The sequence below is a fragment of the Tachyglossus aculeatus genome, chromosome 13, assembly GCF_015852505.1.
Source record: "Tachyglossus aculeatus isolate mTacAcu1 chromosome 13, mTacAcu1.pri, whole genome shotgun sequence".
NCBI classification, from domain to species: domain Eukaryota; kingdom Metazoa; phylum Chordata; class Mammalia; order Monotremata; family Tachyglossidae; genus Tachyglossus; species Tachyglossus aculeatus.
In genome coordinates this window covers 9,417,958-9,440,664 of record NC_052078.1, presented here as the reverse complement: position 1 = coordinate 9,440,664, position 22,707 = coordinate 9,417,958, and the positions used below count along the sequence as shown (strand labels likewise).

General features: G+C 42.8%; 1 protein-coding gene across 1 annotated transcript in view; it reads left to right on the top strand.

Moving 5' to 3' along the window:
- ESYT2 (extended synaptotagmin 2) overlaps positions 1 to 11,353 on the top strand; it is a 102,945-nt gene extending 91,592 nt beyond the window's left edge. Inside the window, exons 18-23 of the mRNA XM_038755645.1 lie at positions 636 to 1,021; positions 3,622 to 3,720; positions 4,892 to 5,023; positions 6,628 to 6,733; positions 7,768 to 7,817; positions 7,903 to 11,353. Coding sequence (XP_038611573.1) covers positions 636 to 1,021; positions 3,622 to 3,720; positions 4,892 to 5,023; positions 6,628 to 6,733; positions 7,768 to 7,817; positions 7,903 to 7,948 — 819 coding nt within the window. The 3' untranslated portion in view covers positions 7,949 to 11,353. The remainder of the gene's footprint in view (positions 1 to 635; positions 1,022 to 3,621; positions 3,721 to 4,891; positions 5,024 to 6,627; positions 6,734 to 7,767; positions 7,818 to 7,902) is intronic.
- The last annotated feature ends 11,354 nt before the right edge of the window (positions 11,354 to 22,707 follow it).

Genomic DNA, 22,707 nt, shown 5'->3' with positions numbered 1-22,707 from the left:
ATCGTTTGGACACAATCCGTGTCCAATATGGGGCTCACAGTCTAAGTAGTAGAGAGAACAGGCAGCACTGAATAATAATAATAATAATAATGATGGCATTTGTTAAGCGCTTACTATGTGCAAAGCACTGTTCGAATACCCATTTTACAGATGAGGAAATTGAGGAAATTGTCACAGAGAAGTTAAGTGACTTGCTCAAGGTCATACAGCAAGCAAGGGGCAGAGGTGGGATTAGAATCCAGGTTCTCTGACTCCTCGGGCCCATGATCTTTCCATTAGTTCATGCTGCTTCACACTGACCAGATTAAGTTTCAGAACAGAGCTGTATTGCACTCTCCCAAGCACTTAGTACAGTACTCTGCACACAGTAAGTGCTCAGTAAACACCATTGATGACAAGAGGTTGCAGGTTAAGAAGTAGTTGTGGAAACTAGTTGAGGGAGTTTAGAAAGTTGTCTCTGGAAAGGCCGTTCCCTGAAGTTCCCATCCCCAAGCTCTGCCTAGAGTGGGTACCCAAACCATGTTAGAAAATGCCCATACCAAATTGTCAATGAAGCATTTTTTCGGTGAGTGGTTAAAAACGCTTTTCTGTGTCAGACATTTGCTGTGAACCATCTTGGTTTCTGTTGCTCCTAGGTTCTTCATCTTGAAAAGCAAGAAAGACCTGCAGATTACCAACACTCAGCCCAAGTGAAGAGACCCTCGGTTTCCAAAGAAGGGAGGAAAATATCTGTCAAATCTCAGGTCCCCACGTCCACCACAGCCGACTCTAGCAAAACCGTCCCGACCACCCCGGTGATTGATAGTAGAAAGGCTGACCCGGGAGAAAAAGGCCACCCGGCTAATGCCAGTCCACAGTGGCCAACTGAGCTCAGCAGGAGTTCCTCCAGCCTTCATGCTTCCAATTTTGCCTATTCCCCCAGCCATCTTTCTGTCAAGGAACCAACCCCAAGCATCGCCTCAGACATATCGCTGCCCATTGCCACCCAGGAGCTGCGGCAGAGACTACGACAGCTTGAAAAGTAGAGTCATAAGTACTCAGTTTGTTTCATTATTGTCGGTGCTGATTTGGAGAGGCACGGATGAGCCATTACCAAAGGGAAACAGTCTGTCTCTCTTTTCTTTGGGAGATAAAAGTCTTTTAAAATTGGCTCCTGTCCTGAAAACAACCCAGACGATGATGATACGAAATGGTTTGCATAGTTCAGTGATCCAGTCTTTCAGGGCGTCTTGGGGAAGAAAGTTATGTTTGAGGAATCGAATATTTATAGTTGTCCTGTGTCCTCGAAGGAGGTGCTATTGATGGTGAAAATCGTTTATCGTGACAGAAAAGGACAGTGCAGACCCACAGCCCTGGCTATAAATAAATAGTTAAACAAATGCACACACAAAGCCCGACTCTTGCTGTGCTCTTATGTTTAACAGTCACAACTTCTGGAGCTGCTTTCTCTCTCCCTCCCTAAAGAGAGAGAGAGAGGGAGAAAGAGAGATAGAAAGAGTTACTCTTTGAATACCTATTTTACAGATGAGGAAATTAAGGCATAGAGATGTTAAATGCCTTGCAGAAGGTCACACGACAGGCAAATGACAGAGCTGGGATTAGAACCCACGTCCTCTGTCCCTGTGTCCTGTGTGCCTGTGTCCTTTCCACTAGGACACAGCTGTTAATTGGCTGTTCAATAGAAGCCTGGAAAATATTTGATTCCAGGAATAGATAAGCAAGGAGTCAGGCCAAGAAACTAGTAAAGGAATACCGTAAGGCAGTGTTTTTGTAGTGAGGGCTTTTCCTCTTCACTGGCTGCACCATTTTTCTCCCCCCAATTTACTTTTCATTGTCCTTGAGTGTCATGTGTCTAGTTTAGGTGTAATCCCCAAGTGAGTTAATATTTATTTTTCTGGTACTCGGCTTTGAACCCAGCTCCGGCCAAGGTCCTGAAGCCATGTGGGAGCCACACCCTAGAAAATAACTTTTAAATCACCCAGAGAGCAAAAGGTGACCCGCTGTCACGTCATAGTGGAACAAGATCTCAAGTGGTCGTTCCTGGAGGCTTTCCAGTATTATGGTTCAGCAGTCCCTGCACTTGCCAGAGGTTGCTCGCTCCTAGGGCTCAAAATAGGGCCGGGTGAGTCCTCCCAAGTCGGACCCCTGCCAAGCGCTTAATACAGTGCTCTGCACACTAAGTGCTCAGTAAATACAGTTGATTGATTTGGTGGTAGGGCTCTAAAGTGGGTTGGCTGTAATGTAAATTCTACCTTCGGTCTGCCCAAAGCTCTCTGATTTCTCAGATTAGTGAAAGGGGATTAGTTTGACCTTTGGAAGAGTTTTCACTCATTTTGTTTAGAAGAAATTGCCTGATTGAAAAACATAGTGGCATTGGAAAGGGAATGATAACTGAAAAAATTTACGCTGCTTGCATTGTTGGCTGCATAGCAATTCCCTCACCTCTGAACGCAATCAACTTCTCCCCTAGGGAGTTAGAGGGAGTTTGTTGCCATGGTGATCTGTGCCGGTTTACAGAGGTCTCTGTGGTTTAGATTCCTTTCCCGCAGCGGATGGGATCTGGTGGGGATACGCCTGTCTAATCCTACCCTTTCCAGCCTCAATCAAATTGATTCCCAAAGCTCCCTTCTTCCAGCGGAGACACCCACCCCCCCTGAAGACCATTTTCTGACAAGAGTCACCCCCTCCTCAGGCAGCCCAGCCTGTTATCAGTGTGTCAAAAGGACCGCCAATCCTTTGAGCATGTCATGGTGGGGACCAGTATTTCTCAAAAACCTTGTGTTGGCATATTCCCAGGAGAGACTTGAGAACTACTGATTTAGGGAAGTGGTTCTCAAACTGCCAAGATCTGTAAAGGCTGTTCTGATCATACTTTTTTTTTGGTATTTGTTACATGCTTACTATGAGCCAGGCACTGTACTAAGTGCTGAGGTAGACAAACTAATCAGGTTAGACTGAGTCCTTGTCCAACAGGAGGCTCACAGTTTTAATCCCCATTTTACAGATGAGGTAACTGAGGCACAGAGAAGTGAAGTGACTTTCCCAAGGTCACACAGTAATCGAGTGGCAGAGCTGGGATTAGAACCCAGGTCCTTCTGACCCCCAGACCCGTGGGTTCTATCCATTAGGCCGCACAGCCTCTGCTTGATGACATGTCTTCTAAGTGGAAACAGGATGAAGAGAAAGGACGGTCTTCTCTGCCTCCATAAAGCATACCATTCATTGTACATAAAGTCTGAGAGGCTTTGCTGTATTGGCACACACTCAAATGCCCTATAAAGCTATGAATGGTTTATATCGGATACTCTGTGGGCGGTATATGAAAATGGTGTTGGGGAAGTTTGAGGAACTGAAAAGGAATTAGCTCTTAGGCTATTTGAAACCCTCAGGGTACAGGAGGAAATTCTAACCACTTACTCTTTTTTTGAAGTTTCGGTTTGTGTTTATAGTCTGGATCCTGAGACATTGACACCATACTCCATGGGCTGAATATCCTTCTAGGTAGTCCGGGGCCTCCTTTTCCTGCAAGCTGAAATATAAAGGATTAGTATTCCTAGAGTATCTAAGTGTTGTGGGGCAGCCTTGATCATGTAGGATTGATATTCTCTCTGTTTCCCGCAGTGGGACAACTTTGGGACAGTCTCCTCTTGGGCAGATTCAACTGACTATTCGTCACAGTTCCCAAAGAAACAAGCTGATTGTGGTTGTGCATTCTTGCAGGTGAGCATAACGTATGCCGATCCATTTTGGAAGATTTTCTTAAACCTAAGGAAGTGGGCAAGGTTTTGAAGAGGGAACTATTAAAAGTTAATAGTGGTAGCTAAGAATTATTCAGCAGTATTTGAAGACTGATCAAGTAAGGCAGAGGGAAAGGGGAGAAGGAGGCGTGAGGAGAAAGCCATGGAAGACAGTCATTAAATGACTCAACTGTAACGAGGAATTTGGCTGCAGAGATTTCTCTCTCAGGGGAAGATGTGACAGCAACAATTTGAATGTGGGAACAAGAAAGAGGATTTAGGCATTAGAAGGCATAGAATCTCATGAGTCTGTTGACCAGGAGGCAAATGCGATAGCAAGACTGTGTGAGCTTGGAGAGGCCGAAACCTTACTTCTGACTGATCGAGGGCTGGTTGGGAATGGTGAATTCTAGTGAGCATTGCAGTACCACACAGTCTTGCGTGTGTGAGAGCATGAGGTCACTGGGACTTGTAGTACATAGTAATACATATCTATTCTATTTATTTTATTTTATTTTGTTAGTATGTTTGGTTTTGTTCTCTGTCTCCCCCTTTTAGACTGTGAGCCCACTGTTGGGTAGGGACTGTCTCTATATGTTGCCAACTTGTACTTCCCAAGCGCTTATTTTATTTTGTTAGTATGTTTGGTTTTGTTCTCTGTCTCCCCCTTTTAGACTGTGAGCCCACTGTTGGGTAGGGACTGTCTGTATGTGTTGCCAACTTGTACTTCCCAAGCGCTTAGTACAGTGCTCTGCACACAGTAAGCGCTCAATAAATACGATTGATTGATTGATTAGTCCTAGCAGCCCAAGGGAAAACTTGGTCTATTCTCCTAACAGCCCCCACTTGGAAGTGAGCCTGGACTGATGAAAGCTTCAGGTCAGCCAGGCCCACAGTCCCGGAGCTCGGCTTTGTTTTGGCTGATGTGGGTGGGGCTCTTCCTTGAATGGTGACAACGCACTCGGAGGAAGGGGATGGCCAAAATGTGCACAGAGGGATGCAGAACTCTTTGGGTTGAATTTAATATTTAGTAAACATTACTGGAATTTTAATAGGCAGTGTTGGAAATTTAAGCGTTTAACTGAAGCGGGACACTAGGCAACACGCATTTCTTAAAGTATAAAATCTTGTGTCCTCTTTGTTTTATGTTCCAGAAATCTGATTGCTTTTTCTGAAGATGGCTCTGATCCTTATGTCCGGATGTATTTACTGCCAGATAAGAGAAGATCCGGGAGAAGAAAAACCCATGTATCAAAGAAAACGTTAAATCCAGTGTTCGACCAGAGGTTCTTTAGTATACCTTTACTGACATTTCACAATGTAACTTGTCAGAGAGCATCTTCTATGCCATTTAAATTGGGCAGGATATTTCCCCACAATTACATAACACTAAGATTTGGATGTACAGGAATATAAATACCAAAAACAGAATAGTTATTCAGAGCCTTCGCATTCTTAAAGGGGAATATGAACTCTTTTTCTCCATCTGTCCATTCCCAATGGATACCCTAAGTTCAGTAGCAAACTGTTGCACTTTGAATGTATTTAATTACACATATTTATACAAAGAAGAATAATCAGGAAAAACAGTCTTTGAATTCTGGTAAAAGAATAGACTATAAATCCAAGGGAATCAAATCAGTCATATTTATCGAGCACTTACTATGTACAGAGCACTGTACTAAGCACTTGGAAGAGTACAGTTTAACAGAGTTAGTAGATACATTCCCTGCTCACAATAAGCTTTCAGTCTAGAGGGGAGGATTTGAAGGTTCATTATCATACCAGTTATTGTATTGATGTTTAGGCTGCCTGTGATTTATCTCCATATTCCCATGGTTTTGATGGTAGTAGTAAGCTAAATGTTTTTTTCCCAAATGTAAATGTGCCATTTATTCTTTAATCCCCGCTCTGTAGTACTGGGGAAAAAAAATCTCTTCCTGGTCAGCTGGACTAACAAAATTTTGAGAGAGGAGAATTATTTAAGATCAATTTAAGACCAATGGCATTTCTAAAAGAGCGTAGCTAAGAGGCTGGGCATTTGATTCATATGAATTTTATTGTCTCGTCCAGTTTTCTTCATTTTTGATTCTTAATTTTGCTCTGGGAATGTGTCAGGAGGCACTTCTACAACAATGAGAGCAGGAACAATTCAGTGGAAAACAAATGCATGATATTTCTAGGGGAATTTCAAATTTATTTTGGGGTATGAAAGGGCAGTACAATTAAAAATATTCCATTCCCTGTTTCAATCTGCTACAGAAAAGGGAACTCCTGCGTTCCTTTCTAACCAAGGTTGGTTTCAGGACTCTCTCTGAATTCTACCCTGGATCCGAAAGGGGGAACCTCACATCCCCTGCCTGTTACTTGCAATATTTGGGAATTGAAAATGGATTGTGTTCTGAACATTTAGAGAACAACTGACTGGCTGGGTGCCTCTCACATCATATAATTAATTTTCTTCACGCATTGCTCATGAATAGGTAATACAAAATTAATGTGAAAACTCAGAAAAACCAGTGGTGTTTTTTATAAATCCTGGAACTGTCTATAGAAATCAGTTGAAGTGCCCTCTGTCTCAAAGTTTAAATGTAAATGCTACACATTTGCCCTTTCCGTTGGCCTTCATTTTTCTTGAGCCCCGCTCCAAAGTCTAAGTACTACGTTTTCTGGAAAAGTAGCTTTTTATCCCTTAAACTGTACACCCAAAATCAGTCCCTTTGGAGGTGACAGATAAGTCTAAGAGATTGTTAGCATATGAAGAATCTGGAGAATATGAAGTCTGAAGCAGAGTTGACTCCACAACAGTTTGAGCTCTACTATTTTTATATTCCACAAGTTCAAGACATGTAACTAGCCCTCTGATAACATCTTCCATTTTCTGTGACAGCTTTGATTTCAGCGTTTCACTACCAGAAGTACAAAGGAGAACATTGGATGTAGCTGTGAAAAACAGTGGTGGTTTCTTATCCAAAGACAAAGGGCTTCTTGGCAAGGTAAGCACTTTTTAAAATCAGTCAATCAATGGTATTTATTGAGTGCTTATTATGTGCAGAGAACCATACTAAGCGCTTGGGACAGTATAATACAACAAAATTAGCAGACATGTTCCCTGCCCATAATGAGCTTACAGTCTGGACCTGGAGAAAGACAGTAATGTAATTTGTTAAAGAAGGCTCTGACTTTCTTGAACTACCTTGGCAGACCAGCTGCACTTTTATTTTTTGTAAGGACCCTTCAGATTATCAATTTAGGAGGGTGAATATTGTAAGGTAAATGGGATGGAGAAAACCAAGCAATTTGGTATCCAGGAATGAATTTTACAGCATCAATGAATGAGCATTTATAGAACTCCAGAGTGTGCAGGATATTGTACTAGTTATTGGAGAGATGCAACAAGGAAACTACGACCATAATTAACTATTATTATTATTATTATTATTATTATTATTGTTAAGAGGTAAAGCTCAACTTCAAGTACCTTAGCAGTTCTTGTAAAGGCTGAATGAGTTGAAGCCAGTGGCTAGCTTTGGATCTAGTGCCTTAGATGACTGATTGGTCAGGGAGTGAAGTATCTTGAGTGGTGTCTACTAAAAACATATTTTAAGTGTTCCAGTGCAGTTGACTGACTGGCCAGAGAGAAGTGTCTTGAGTGGTGTCTACTAAAAACGTACTCTTTAAGTGTTCCAGTGCAATTGACTGGCCAGGGAGTGAAGTATCTTGAGTGGTGTCTACTAAAAACGTACCCTGTTCCAGTGCAGTAAAGGGCTGTTGGGTTTGTGGCCCTAATCTCAAGGTCCTAAAGCAGAAGAAGTTGTTGTTACTTGACAAAGGGGGAAAAAAAATGGAAGAACCTAATGAAAAAAGAGGCAAGGAGGAAGGAAACTTCAGCAGGATGGGATGAGATGGACAAAAATGGAAGAAACATTAAGTGGAGAGGGGAATGAAATGCTAGCTGGAAACGGGGCCCACCTGTGTTTAAAAAGAAAAACTGATGTATTGAGGCTCTCGATTCATTTTTGTTTCATAGCTGTTGATAGCTCTGGCATCGGAAGAACTCGCTAAAGGCTGGACCCAGTGGTAAGTATGGATCACCTTAGTTACGTGGTTATTTTCCAGAGAGTCGCAGAGCTATATCAGTAAACTGTCGTACGTTCTCTCTCAGGTATGACTTAACTGAAGATGGTTCACGGCCACATGTCGTACACTAGACCACTTCGGACACCGACAATTTCTCCCCGGATTATGTATTTAGCCAATCTTTATACATTTTGAATGCGTCGTTCTCACAGATGTATCGATATTATTTTTATAGCTTCATGTATTTAGTTATACACCCCAGTGGTTTTATAAATCTTAACACTTTGACATTTTATGCAGACTTAACCAATTTTATTGTTAAATTTCAAATTTATAATTTGCTCTCAAATATTATATGTATCGTATTATGTGCAATAGGGTTAGAGAACTGTTGTGTTTAAATGGAACTGTATGACAGTTGTGTATTTTAGACAGTCAATCTATGCTCTGCTTTATTCCTGCCTTGTTTTGTATATCACTGAGGTACCTGGTACCCTGTAAATAGATTCTATTTTTTTATAATCTTTCCATGCTAGTGTGAGATCAGAAGAAAATGGATCAAATGTATATTTTCTTCTGAGTGCATGTCAGATTCTTATGACAAATATTCTTTTTTTTGTTTTTGCAGCAGAGTGGTCTAAGTGACCCTTTGGTGTTTCTTTTCAAAAAAGAAACAAAACTGAAAGTCAGAAAAGTTAATATTTTTCTTTCGCTTAGGCTAGTGAAAGAAAATGTACAAAATAGCATTTCTACATAAATATTAAGATGTTTCACTAAAAAGTCATTCTATATAGAGTATTATAAGCAAAAATGTTTTAGAACTAAGATATATACAAATATTATATGAAGAGAATTTAAGATCCAGAAATCAGAGTATAAATCTAGTGTTTCTTACACAGAAATGAGAATGTATTTACGGTAAAATATTTTATTCACTTTTTGAAATTGCTTGTTGTAACTTATTCATGTAATCTAGAGCACGGACTTATGCATTTCCTGAAAGGGTCGCGGGGATAGGCTTCTTCCACATTAGAAATTTGGTCTCTTAAATAACCACTTGTAAAATGTTAATATCCTGGGGGGCCAGCCTTCATCGTTAACGTTCAGGCTTCAACTTGCACCGAAGCTTGAAAGATCCCAATATTAAAGACCAAAAAGTGGTTACTGAGAAGGTCATGAGGTAAGCTGGAAGAGTCATTGAATATCAGATTAAAAGTTGATGCCTTTTACAGGATTTGTCCCCAATGTTGCAAAAAGTTCTATTTAGGCTTGTCGCCCTTGGAGTGAAATACTGCTGCATTCTGCACCACACAAAGGTTGTCACCAGAAGCAAGTCCAAAAGGATTAGTCTATTCCTCAGTAAGAGCAACTGTTAGCTTTAATATACCTCCTTCTACGTGTGAACAGTTTGGGGACATGGGGCAGGGGGTGGGGAAGGATAATTGTATAAAATTGTTCTGTGTCTTGGAAATTTTTTCTCAACTCCTAAGGACTGAGTTACCCCAGAGCCTTCAGTACTTCTGCCAAGTTCACTCCAGTCTCATTGTGGGGGAAATTGCAAACTTACACAAAATATGCAAACATATGAACAATTAAAAAATACGTTTTTTAAGCCCAAGTGATTAAAAGTTTCCCTGGGCTGGAGGGATTTTTTTTAGGTTATGTAAAATAATTCCTTTGGGAGCAAAAAATATCCAGACAAGTAGCGTTAGGACTGTAGTTTAAGCTTCAATAAACCCATCTACTTAAGGATATTCTTTCAATGTAGAAAATAGTGGGCTAAGAAATTAGATGATGAATGTGACATGACCAAACATACCAAAGTGCCTGCTATGGTTGTGGCTGTTCTCTGAACCTGATTTCCGAGCCATCTGATTTTAACCTCAACCCTCTGAATCCCCGTCGCCACTCCCTCTTCTGCCTCTCACCCCCACACACCCTGCTTGTGGTGGCCTCAGTCTTTTCACCCTGCATTTTCACTGTAACCAAAATGAAGATGGCTTGATGTGGTAAAGTAATTCCAGATGTTTCCGCTATTTCCAGTTGTGCGAAAGTTTGCTTTAAGGCTTCAGTGGATTCTGTTAAGTGGGAGTACGGTATGGGTAGCTATTCCGGGGAGAAAGAAAACCTCTATTTATAAAACTCTCACTCCAGGATTGTGGGACACGGATATTTCAGATATGGGAAAGATCTGACCAGTCGGGCTAGCTGTATTAAAAACTTCTTTTTAGAGCAAGACCTGTGGTCTCTGCCACAACCAGAAGGGAGGATGTACAAACTGCTGTCCACCCCGAATTGTGAGTGACTTGTGCTTCTCTCTTTTCCTGCATGATTGTCTTTTGGGTTTTTTTATTTTTAAACTTGAAATAGGTATTTTACTTCTATGTGAGGGCGGTACAACCAGAGGAGAGGAACATATTAAAGTAGATAATGAGAGGCCTATTTTAGTGGCTTAGGAGTCCAACTTGGCGATGTATAGATCCAGTTACTGGTAGTTGCAATCCTTGGTTACTTTCCCCCAGGAGTTTGGGGCTCAGTTCAGACACTCTTGTCTTTCTCAAGAAACCCAATTTCTCGGGGGGAAAGGTTTAGTTGGTGATTCTAAGGCAGGCCCCTGGAATCACGGGGTAAACTGGGCAATTGTTTAGGCTAGCCCACTCCCATTAGATTATAAGGACCTGGAGAGCAGTAATTGTATGTCTTCTGTTGTCCTTTCCCAAGTGCTTATTTCTGTGCTTGCTACTCAGTGGGTGCTAAGTAATTGTCATGAAGGATGAGGCCTGTCCCAGAGGCCTCTCAAGCAACTAAAAAGAAATTTCACAAACTTTATTCTCCCCAACATCACAGTTGAAAATACCCCCACGTTCCTGGGAAAAGAAGACTGTGCCTATCCGTGTCAGAGTCACTGCACACCATCTCCCAAACGGCTACCTCGTGGCCTTCAGAGTGATGCTTGGAAAGAAGGGTATGGTTACAGTTAAAGGGAAAAGGTATTACAAAACGGGAAGAAGGGGTCTTCATTGCCTTCATTCTTCACTTCTGGTGGATGGTATAAGTGAAAAGAGGGAATGTATCATTTTTCCTTTTGGGTAAAACCCGGGGGCGGGGGGGTGGGCGTTTGAAAGCCAGGTCTTGTTAACTTTTCATGTACTTCGTTTATCCTGTGCCTTAAAAGTATGAAAGTTTAAATGTTTTAATTTCTCAAATGATTAAAAGAAAAATGCTTTAGCTGAACAGACCACCGTTTTTATATTTTGTGCTGTGAAAACGTGTGTAAAACTGCTCTGCTTTTGGGAGCAAAGAATTGCATTTTTACTATTAGTTAATGTAAATCCAAACATGACTGTATTTGGCAATTGGATGTGGGTTGAATTAGTTGCTCTTTTGTTTCAACTTGATTGTTTGTAAAGATAAAGTTACAGCAACCAAGGAAAGTGGAAATCGGAGTGAAAAGGGGCCTTTTTGAGCAAGTCGTCCTTCTTGCTCAGTTCTACATGGCAATGCATGTATTTATTCAATAAACAGATCATATTGTGGATGGTGTGGCACTTCCTTCGGTAATCCCTGCGCCAAATTAAAACCTTTTTGGGAAGAACTCAGTCATGAGAGTGGGAGCCAAGATGAAGAGAAAAGGGTTTTTCAGTTGCCCTCCTGTTCAACAAATGCAAGAGGACTCTTTCTGAGGCAAAAAAACAATGGACCGAATGCTCCTTTTGGTTTGTCTTCACTTTTCCCTGGTATTCCTGTAGGAATTTTTAAAAAGGCTTCATCTTGGCCTGCTGCAGTTACTGGGGGGACCCTGATAACAGTGGGCCCTAGGCAACTGCCCAAATCATCATCATCATCAATCGTATTTATTGAGCGCTTACTGTGTGCAGAGCACTGTACTAAGCGCTTGGGAAGTACAAATTGGCAACATATAGAGACAGTCCCTACCCAACAGTGGGCTCACAGTCTAAAAGGGGGAGACAAAACCAAACATACTACAAAATAAAATAGAATAGATATGTACAAGTAAAATAAATAAATAAATAAATAGAGTAATAAATATGTACAAACATATATACATATATACAGGATGATATATAAATACCAAATAAACACAATGAGACAATAGTGCAATGAGCAGCTCTTGAACCGTAATTTGCTGTGCCAGGAGTAGAGGAATGACTTAGTTTCAAATTGAGCCAGTCAATATTAATAATAATAATAATAATAATGTCATTTATTAAGTGCTTACTACGTGCAAAGCACTGTTCTAAGCTTTGGGGAGGATACAAGGTGATCAGGTTGTCCCACAAGGGGCTCAAAGTCTTAATCCCCATTTTACAGATGAGGTAACTGAGGCCCAGAGAAGTTAAGTGACTTGCCTGAAGTCACACAGCTGACAATTGGCAGAGATGGGATTTGAACCCACAACCTCTGACTCCAAAGCCCGTGCTCTTTCCACTGAGCCATGCTGCATCTCCAGTCAATGAGGGGGTTGCTTGTGATGCCCTTTTCCCTTTGTTTCAAGGACTTAGATAACTAATTTAGATTACTAAGTCTTTTAGACTGTGAGCCCACTGCTGGGTAGGGACTGTCTCTATATGTTACCAACTTGTACTTCCCAAGCACTTAGTACAGTGCTCTGCACACAGTAAGCGCTCAATAAATACGATTGATGATGATAATTTAGACTTCTGGGACAGGGACTGTGTCTGACTGGATTATCTTGCCTCAACTCTAGCGCAACTTAGTACACTGCTGGTCAAATAGTAAATGCGTAGCTTATTATTATTTATTATCTCTTCCATGCTCACAAAGTGAGTTGTTGATTATCTCCCACCTCCAGATAAGAAAGCCAGGTGAGTATTAAATAGAACGTGTAAAACTCCATTTAAATAATGTCTCTGTGCTGTTCAGATAGGAATTTTCCCAGGACTTTAATGACACTAAATTAAGTCAGGATCTTCTACCTTGAACTCCACCTAAGGCCAAATTTTCCGGCTGTATCTCCTCAAACCCACTCGAAACCAAGAGGGAGGGAAGAGGATGCTTAAAGAAAATTATACTGAAATCTGGCAATTTAGCAATTTATAAGTGGGATACAAGCAATAGATTCCACTAGATGGTGCTCTGATTCCTACTTGGTATAAGATTGTTAATTTTTATTTTCATTTTATTCAATATTAACCACCTACAGTGTGCTAGGTGTTAAAGAATACAATTGCATCTCTGGTGGAGTTCCGTGTTACCTGTGTCGCATACAGATCAATCAATCAATCAATCAATCGTATTTATTGAGCGCTTACTGTGTGCAGAGCACGTACTAAGTGCTTGGGAAGTACAAGTTGGCAACATATAGAGACGGTCCCTACTCAACAGTGGGCTCACATTCCAGAAGGGGAAGACAGACAACAAAACCAAACATATTAACAAAATAAAATAGAATAGATATATGCAGGTAAAATAAATAAATAAATAAATATGTACAAACATGTATAAATATATACAGGTGCTGTGAGGAAGGGAAGGAGGTAAGATGGGTTGGAGAGGGGGATGAGGGGGAGAGGAAGGAGGGGGCTCAGTCTGGGAAGGCCTCCTGGAGGAGGTACAGATTTAACTAAATAATCAATTCCCTCAAACACATTGAATGAAGCACCTTTACAATTCTCATTCCGGTTCTATAACCTAATAGAAGTGTGATAACATTTTTTTTCTTCAGTTAATTTTGAAACCCCTGACATTTCCATGTCATATTTTGATTAATAAAGAAAAACTTGGGAATTTCCATGCCCCCAAGTCCCTCAGTGATTAAAATGTCACAATCTGTAGCAATAGTTCCTTGTGGGCAGAGGACCCATCTACCAACTCTTGTATTGTACTCCAAGTGCTTAGTACAGTACTCTGTACACAGTAAGCACTCACTAAATATCCCTGATTAGTTAAAGGACTACCAGGTTGAGTAATTTGGCAACCAAGATAAGGTTGGAAAGTCTCTATCCTTGGAGAACTTTGTAACTTCCTTCTGGGAACTTTGTGGCATCCTGATGAGATTTGGGGCAGGCCTGAAGTACAGGTACTCGCTACCCCCATCTTACTTCCCAAGCGCTTAGTACAGTGCTCTGCACACAGTAAGCGCTCAATAAATATGATTGATTGATCTTAGGGTAGCTATGACTCACTTTACAGATCACTGGCCAATTGAACATGATTTACATGACTGGATTAGGGGTGGAAAACAGGATCTCTGAAGGAAATCAAAGGAATGAGGAGTGTTTGGAAAAGACACGAATGGAGGGGTGGAAACTAGTTTCAAATCTGAAAAGCCAGTAACACAGGGATGATCAGCTTTCCGTCTGAGGAACACGTTAATAAATCTGAAGTACTGTATCAAGAATTTATGTTAGCTATTGAAATAGGCTACCTTGTACAATTGGAAAGTTTCCCTGCAGGGTCGAGAAGCAAGGACCTTGAAATAAGGTTCTTGATCGAACCATTTCTTACTAAATCTCTCCCTAGGCAGTGTAAATTTGCCCGTTTCTGAAAATGCTACCTAATACCATCTGAAATATGAGGGAGTTACAGAACCTAGCTACAGCCTGGTTAACATCTATTTGGTTTGACACCTTCCCCTAAAAAAAAAAAAAACTTCTTTGAAGGTCTGTTCCTGATGCACTTACTTCGTATGCACCACTGAACCAAAAAAGCAACCGCATTATGGAATGATGACACAAAAGCAAATCGGTAATTGCTGTTGCTCAGCAACCACCTGCAGATGTTCCATTTTTACCGCTATTGCCGTAACTAGACTCGGCAGGGAAATAACTGGGAGATTAATATCAAAGGATACAAATACTTTGAGCGGACATTCAAGAACGTCAAAGATAAATATATGTGCTAGTTCTGGAAAAGCAGCGTGGCTCGGTGGAAAGAGCATGGACTTTGGAGCCAATGGTCATGGGTTCAAATCCCGGCTCCGCCAACTGTCAGCTGTGTGACTTCGGGCGAGTCACTTAACTTCTCTGTGCCTGTTACCTCATCTGTAAAATGGGGATTAAAACTGTGAGCCCCCCCGTGGGACAACCTGTTTACCTTGTAACCTCCCCAGCGCTTAGAACGGTGCTTTGCACATAGTAAGCACTTAACAAATACCATCATCATTATTATTATTAATCATCATCATCATCAATCGTATTTATTGAGCGCTTACTATGTGCAGAGCACTGTATTAATAATAATAAAAGGCCGGTTAGAAATGTGGAAAATGGAGCCACAGACTTGAACTCCCAAAAAGTCTGTCAGATCATAGTTTGCCTCATATCTGAAAGTTATTTGGTGGTTGTCTTGCCTTCAAGACTGTGAACTTCTAGAGGGCAGGGATGGTATCTTCTAATTTTATTGTATTTTCCCAAGTGCTTAGTACAGTGCTCTGCACACAAAATAGGCAGTGTTCAGCAAGTACTAATGATTGATTTTTTTTTTTTTGGATGCATAGGAAAGACCAGTGGCTTGGGAGTCAGAGGACCTGGGTTCTAATCCAGTCCCTGCCACTTGTCTGTTCTGTGGCCTTGGGCAAGTTGCTTAACTTCTTTGAGCCTTAGTTACCTCTCCTGTTAAATGGGATAAAATATCTATTCTTCCTTCTTAGACCAGGCCACAGGTGGGTCAAGGACTGCGTCCAGTCTGATTGCATCTTATCTACCCTAGTGTGTAGTAAGTGGTTGGCACATAAAGCCTTCACAAATACACACTTATTATTATTACAGCATTGATCAAGGAGTACCTTGAGAGTACCGTCTTACCTCCTTCCCTTCCCCACAGCACCTGTATATATGTATATGTGGTTGTACATATTTATTACTCTATTTATTTATTCATTTATTTATTTTACTTGTACATTTCTATCCTACTTATTTTATTTTGTTGGTATGTTTGGTTCTGTTCTCTGTCTCCCCCTTTTAGACTGTGAGCCCACTGTTGGGTAGGGACTGTCTCTATGTGATGCCAATTTGTACTTCCCAAGGGCTTAGTACAGTGCTCTGCACATAGTAAGCGCTCAATAAATACGATTGATTGATTGATTGATTGAGTACCAGTCCAAGGGCACTAGAGTAGAGGGGTTGAGTGAGTGTATATCTTGATCATCCTGTCCGGGCAAATGCAATTAAATATACAGAAGGGCGGACGAAACTAAAGCTGTAGAACTGGAGAAGGGGAAGCGGGGTCCCAGAGCAAAAGCCACCAGTGCCCTCTGCGCCCCCCCATCTTACCTCCTTCCCCCCATCTTACCTCCTTCCCTTCCCCACAGCACCTGTATATATGTATATATGTTTGTACATATTTATTACTCTATTTTACTTGTGCATATCTATTCTATTTATTTTATTTTGTTAATATGTTTGGTTTTGTTCTCCGTCTCCCCCTTTTAGACTGTGAGCCCACAGTTGGGTAGGGACCGTCTCTATATGTCGCCAACTTGTACTTCCCAAGCGCTTAGTACAGTGCTCTGCACACAGTAAGCGCTCAATAAATATGATTGATGATGATTTTGTTAATATGTTTGGTTTTGTTCTCCGTCTCCCCCTTTTAGACTGTGAGCCCACTGTTGGGTAGGGACCGTCTCTATATGTCGCCAACTTGTACTTCCCAAGCGCTTAGTACAGTGCTCTGCACACAGTAAGCGCTCAATAAATTCGATTGATGATGATTTTGTTAATATGTTTGGTTTTGTTCTCCGTCTCCCCCTTTTAGACTGTGAGCCCACTGTTGGGTAGGGACCGTCTCTATATGTCGCCAACTTGTACTTCCCAAGCGCTTAGTGCAGTGCTCTGCACACAGTAAGTGCTCAATAAATACGATTGATTGATGGATTGATTGATTTGGGAAATCTTTCATATATCATGTGGACAACTAAAGCGATCATCTGGGTTTTTTTTTAAATCTGACTCTCTGCTTCCTCCTTTTACCAGTCTCCACCCGATGACCAGCAACCGCTCTTCTGTAGCAGTGGCCTGAGGATACACTGAATTGTTGGAAATTGCCTTTCCTTTTGCTTTTAAAACATTTGTTCCTCCCATTCCGGCTTGTGTATGCCCCATTCCAATTCACCAGGTAGCAGCTATTATTTTGCAGCTGGCCATCCTCCTCATCTGCCCCACCCAGAGAAGTAGTTGGCGAGTGGAAATTTGGCTTTTGTGCCTGCCTCCTCTGAGAGTTTGTTGAGGCAAAAAGAAGGAGTGTGGCTCAGTGGAAAGAGCCCGGGCTTTGGAGTCACAGGTTATGGGTTCAAATCCTGGCTCCGCCAATTGTCAGCTGTGTGACTTTGGGCAAGTCAATTCACTTCTCTGTGCCTCAGTTACCTCGCCTGTCAAATGGGGATGAAGACTGGGAGCCCCCCCCGTGGGACAACCTGATCACCTTGTAACCTCCCCAGCGCTTAGAACAGTGCTTTGCACATAGAGAAGCAGCGTGGCTCAGAGGAAAGAGCCCGGGCTTTGGAGTCAGAGGTCATGGGTTCAAATCACGGCTCTGCCGATTGCCTGCTGTGTGACTTTGGGCAAGTCACTTCACTTCTCTAGAGAAGCAGCGTGGCTCAGTGGAAAGAGTGCGGGCTTGGGAGTCAGAGGTCGTGGGTTCGAATCCCGCCTCCTCCACATATCTGCTGTGTGACCTTGGGCAAGTCACTTCATCATCATCATCATCATCATCATCATCATCAATCGTATTTATTGAGCGCTTACTATGTGCAGAGCACTGTACTAAGCGCTTGGGAGGTACAAATTGGCAACATATAGAGACAGTCCCTACCCAACAGTGGGCTCACAGTCTAAAAGGTGGGCTCACAGTCTGTGCCTCAGTTCCCTCATCTGTAAAATGGGGATTAAGATGGTGAGCCCCACATGGGACAACCTCATATCCTTTTGTTCCCCCTAGCGCTTAGAACAGTGCTTTGCACATAGTAAGTGCTTAACAAATGCCAACATTATTATTATTATTATTATTATTATCATCATCCTCTGGGCCTCAGTTCCCTCATCTGTAAAATGGGGATGAAGACTGTGAGCCCCCCGTGGGACAACCTGATCACCTGTAACCTCCCCAGCGCCTAGAATAGTGCTTTGCACACAGTAAGCGCTTAATAAATGCTATCATTATTATTAGTAGTAGTAGTAGTAAGCGCTTAATAAATGTCTTTATTATCAAAAGGCTCAAAAAAAGTGTTCTGGCACCCCCTAGAGGCCGTAGTCTGTACTGCAGGCCTAGAATGCAGTACTGTATTCAAGACCGAATTTCATTCATTCATTCAATCGTATTTATTGAGCGCTTACTGTGTGCGGAGCACTGGACTAAGCGCTTGGAAAGTTCAATTCGGCAACAGAGACAATCCCTAGCCAACAACGGGCTCACAGTGTAGGAGGAGACAGACAACAAAACAAGTAGACAAGCTGCGGCCCCTCTTTCCAAATTTCTTTCATTCATTCAATTCAATCGTATTTATTGAGCGCTTAGTCCAGTGCTCCGCACACAGTCAGCGCTCAATAAATATGATTGATTGATTGAGAGCGCTTAAATACCATCATAGTTATTATTATTAATAAATACGATTGAATGCTAACGTGTACTTCCCAAGCGCTTGGTCCAGTGCTCTGCACACAGTAAGCGCTCGATAAATACGATTGCGTGAATGAATGAATGAATGAAATCATGAATGAATGAATGAAATCATGAATGAATGAATGAATGAATGAATGAAATCATGAATGAATTAATGAATGAATGAAATAATGAATGAATGAATGAAATCATGAATGAATGAATGAAATCATGAATGAATGAATGGAATCATGAATGAATGAGTGAAATCATGAATGAATGAATGAATGAAATCATGAATCCCCTTCTAGATTGTGAGCCCACTGTTGGGTAGGGACTGTCTATATGTTGCCAACTTGTACCTCCCAAGCGCTTAGTACAGTGCTCTGCACACAGTAAGTGCTCAATAAATACGATTGAATTGAATATGAACGAATGAATGAATTAAATCATGAATGAATGAATGAACGAATGAATGAATGAGCGAATGAATGAATGAATGAAATGGACTACTGCATCAGCCTTCTCTCTGATCTCCCATCCTCGTGTCTCTCTCCACTTCAATCCATACTTCATGCTGTTGCCCGGATTATCTTTGTCCAGAAACGCTCTGGGCATATTACTCCTCTCCTCAAAAATCTCCAGTGGCTACCAATCAATCTGCGCATCAGGCAGAAACTCCTCACCCTGGGCTTCAAGGCTGTCCATCCATCCCCTCGCCCCCTCCTACCTCACCTCCCTTCTCTCCTTCTCCAGCCCAGCCCGCAACCTCCGCTCCTCTGCTGCTAATCTCCTCACCGTTAGGCCTCGTTCTCGCCTGTCCCGCCATCGACCCCCGGCCCACGTCATCCCCGGGCCTGGAATGCCCTCCCTCTGCCCATCCGCCAAGCTCGCTCTCTTCCTCCCTTCAAGGCCCTGCTGAGAGCTCACCTCCTCCAGGAGGCCTTCCCAGACTGAGCCCCCTCCTTCCTCTCCCCCTCGTCCCCCTCTCCATCCCCCCATCTTACCTCCTTCCCTTCCCCACAGCACCTGTATATATGTATATATGTTTGTACATATTTTTTTACTCTATTTATTTATTTATTTTATTTGTACATATCTATTCTATTTATTTTATTTTGTTAGTACGTTTGGTTTTGTTCTCTGTCTCCCCCTTTTAGACTGTGAGCCCACCGTTGGGTAGGGGCTGTCTCTATATGTTGCCACCTTGTACTTCCCAAGCGCTTAGTACAGTGCTCTGCACACAGTAAGCGCTCAATAAATATGATTGCATGAATGAATGAATGAATGAAATCATGAAATCATAAATGAATGAATGAAATCATGAAATGAATGAAATCATGAATGAATGAATGAATGAAATCATGAAATGAATGACATCATGAATGAATGAATGAATGAAATCATGAATGAAATCATGAATGAATGAAATCATGAATGAATGAATGAATGAAATCATGAATGAAATCATGAATGAATGAATGAAATCATGAATGAAATCATGAATGAATGAATGGATGAATGAATGAATGATCGTATGAAATCATGAATGAATGAAATCATGAAATCATGAAATCATAAATGAATGAATGAAATCATGAAATGAATGAAATCATGAATGAATGAATGAATGAAATCATGAATGAATGAACGAATGAATGAATGAATGAATGAATGAATGAATGAATGATCTCAAAGAAAGCGCAGCGAGCCCCGCCTCAGCCACCTCCCCCTCCCAGCCGCGCGCCCCGCCCCGCCGCCGCCTCCAGATCTCGCGAGAAGTCCTCCCCGGAAGCCGGGAGGCGGCGCGCGATTTTGAATTGGCGGGCGGGTGGGCGCGCGGAGCGTCGGGGCGGCCTGGGCCGGGGGCAGCAGGTGAGCGAGCCGACAAGGGGCGCGCGCGCGCGCGCGTGCGCGTGGAGAAAGCTGAGGGGAGCTCATTCATTCATTCATTCAATCCTATTTACTGAGCGCTTACTGTGTGCAGAGCACTGGACTAACGCACCGCAAGGCCCCTTTCTTTCATTCATTCATTCATTCATTCAATCATATTTCTTGAGCACAATAATGACGGCATTTGTTAGGCGCCTACTATGTGCCACGCACTATTCTAAGCGCTGGGGGAGGTTACAAGGTGATCAGGTTGCCCCACGGGGGGGGGCTCCTCATAGTCTTCACCCCCATTTTACAGATGAGGTCACTGAGGCCCAGAGAACAATAATGATGGCATTTGTTACGCGCCTACTATGTGCCACGCACTGTTCTAAGCGTTAGGGGAGGTTACAAGGTGATCAGGTTGCCCCACAGGGGCCTCCTCACAGTCTTCTCCCCCCATTTTACAGATGAGGGAACTGAGGCCCAGAGAATAATAATGATGACATTTGTTAGGCACCTACTATGTGCCACGCACTGTTCTAAGCGTTAGGGGAGGTTACAAGGTGATCAGGTTGCCCCACGTGGGGCTCCTCACAGTCTTCATCCCCATTTTACAGATGTGGGAACTGAGGCCCAGAGAATAATAATGATGGCATTTGTTAAGCGCTTACTATGTGCCAAGCACTGTTCTAAGCGCTGCAGGAGGTTACAGGGTGATCAGGTTGCCCCACAGGGGCCTCCTCACAGTCTTCTCCCCCATTTTCCAGATGAGGGAACTGAGGCCCAGAGAATAATAATGACGGCATTTGTAAAACGCTTACTATGTGCCAAGCACTGTTCTAAGCGCTGCAGGAGGTTACGGGGTGATCAGGTTGCCCCACAGGGGCCTCCTCACAGTCTTCTCCCCCCATTTTACAGATGAGGGAACTGAGGCCCAGAGAACAATAATGATGGCATTTGTTACGCGCCTACTATGTGCCACGCACTGTTCTAAGCGTTAGGGGAGGTTACACGGTGATCAGGTTGCCCCACGTGGGGCTCCTCACAGTCTTCACCCCCATTTTCCAGATGAGGGAACTGAGGCCCAGAGAATAATAATGACAGCATTTGTTAAGCGCTTACTATGTGCCACGCACTGTTCTAAGCGCTGGGGGAGGTTACAAGGTGATCAGGTTGCCCCACAGGGGCCTCCTCACAGTCTTCTCCCCCCATTTTCCAGATGAGGGAACTGAGGCCCAGAGAATAATAATGACGGCATTTGTAAAACGCTTACTATGTGCCAAGCACTGTTCTAAGCGCTGCAGGAGGTTACGGGGTGATCAGGTTGCCCCACAGGGGCCTCCTCACAGTCTTCTCCCCCCATTTTACAGATGAGGGAACTGAGGCCCAGAGAACAATAATGATGGCATTTGTTACGCGCCTACTATGTGCCACGCACTGTTCTAAGCGTTAGGGGAGGTTACAAGGTGATCAGGTTGCCCCACGTGGGGCTCCTCACAGTCTTCATCCCCATTTTCCAGATGAGGGAACTGAGGCCCAGAGAATAATAATGACAGCAATTGTTAAGCGCTTACTATGTGCCACGCACTGTTCTAAGCGCTGGGGGAGGTTACAAGGTGATCAGGTTGCCCCACGGGGGGCTCCTCACAGTCTTCACCCCCATTTTCCAGATGAGGGAACTGAGGCCCAGAGAATAATAATGACAGCATTTGTTAAGCGCTTACTATGTGCCAAGCACTGTTGTAAGCGCTGCAGGAGGTTACAAGGTGATCACGCTGTCTCACGGGGGGCTCCTCATAGTCTTCATCCCCATTTTCCAGATGAGGGAACTGAGGCCCAGAGAATAATAATGACAGCATTTGTTACGCGCCTACTATGTGCCAAGCACTGTTCTAAGCGCTGCAGGAGGTTACAAGGTGATCAGGTTGGGGGGCTCCTCACAGTCCTTCATCCCCATTTTACAGACGAGGGAACTGAGGCCTAGAGAATAATAATGATGCATTTGTTACGCGCTTACTATGTGCCAAGCACTGTTCTAAGCGCTGCAGGAGGTTACAAGGTGATCAGGTTGTCCCACGGGGGGCTCCTCACAGTCTTCATCCCCATTTTCCAGATGAGGGAACTGAGGCACAGAGAATAATAATGATTTCATTTGATAAGCGCTTACTATGTGCCAAGCACTGTTCTAAGCGCTGGGGGAGTAGGCCTTCCCAGACTGAGTCCCCTTTTTCCTCTCCTCCTCCCCATCCCCCCGCCCTATCTCCTTCCCCTCCCCACAGCACTTGTATATATTTGTACAGATTTATTACCCTATTTTACTTGTACATATTTACTATTCTATTTATTTTGTTAATGATGTGCATATTGCTATAATTCCATTTGTTCTGACGGTTTTGACACCTGTCTACATGTTTTGTTTTGTCGTCTGTCTCCCCCC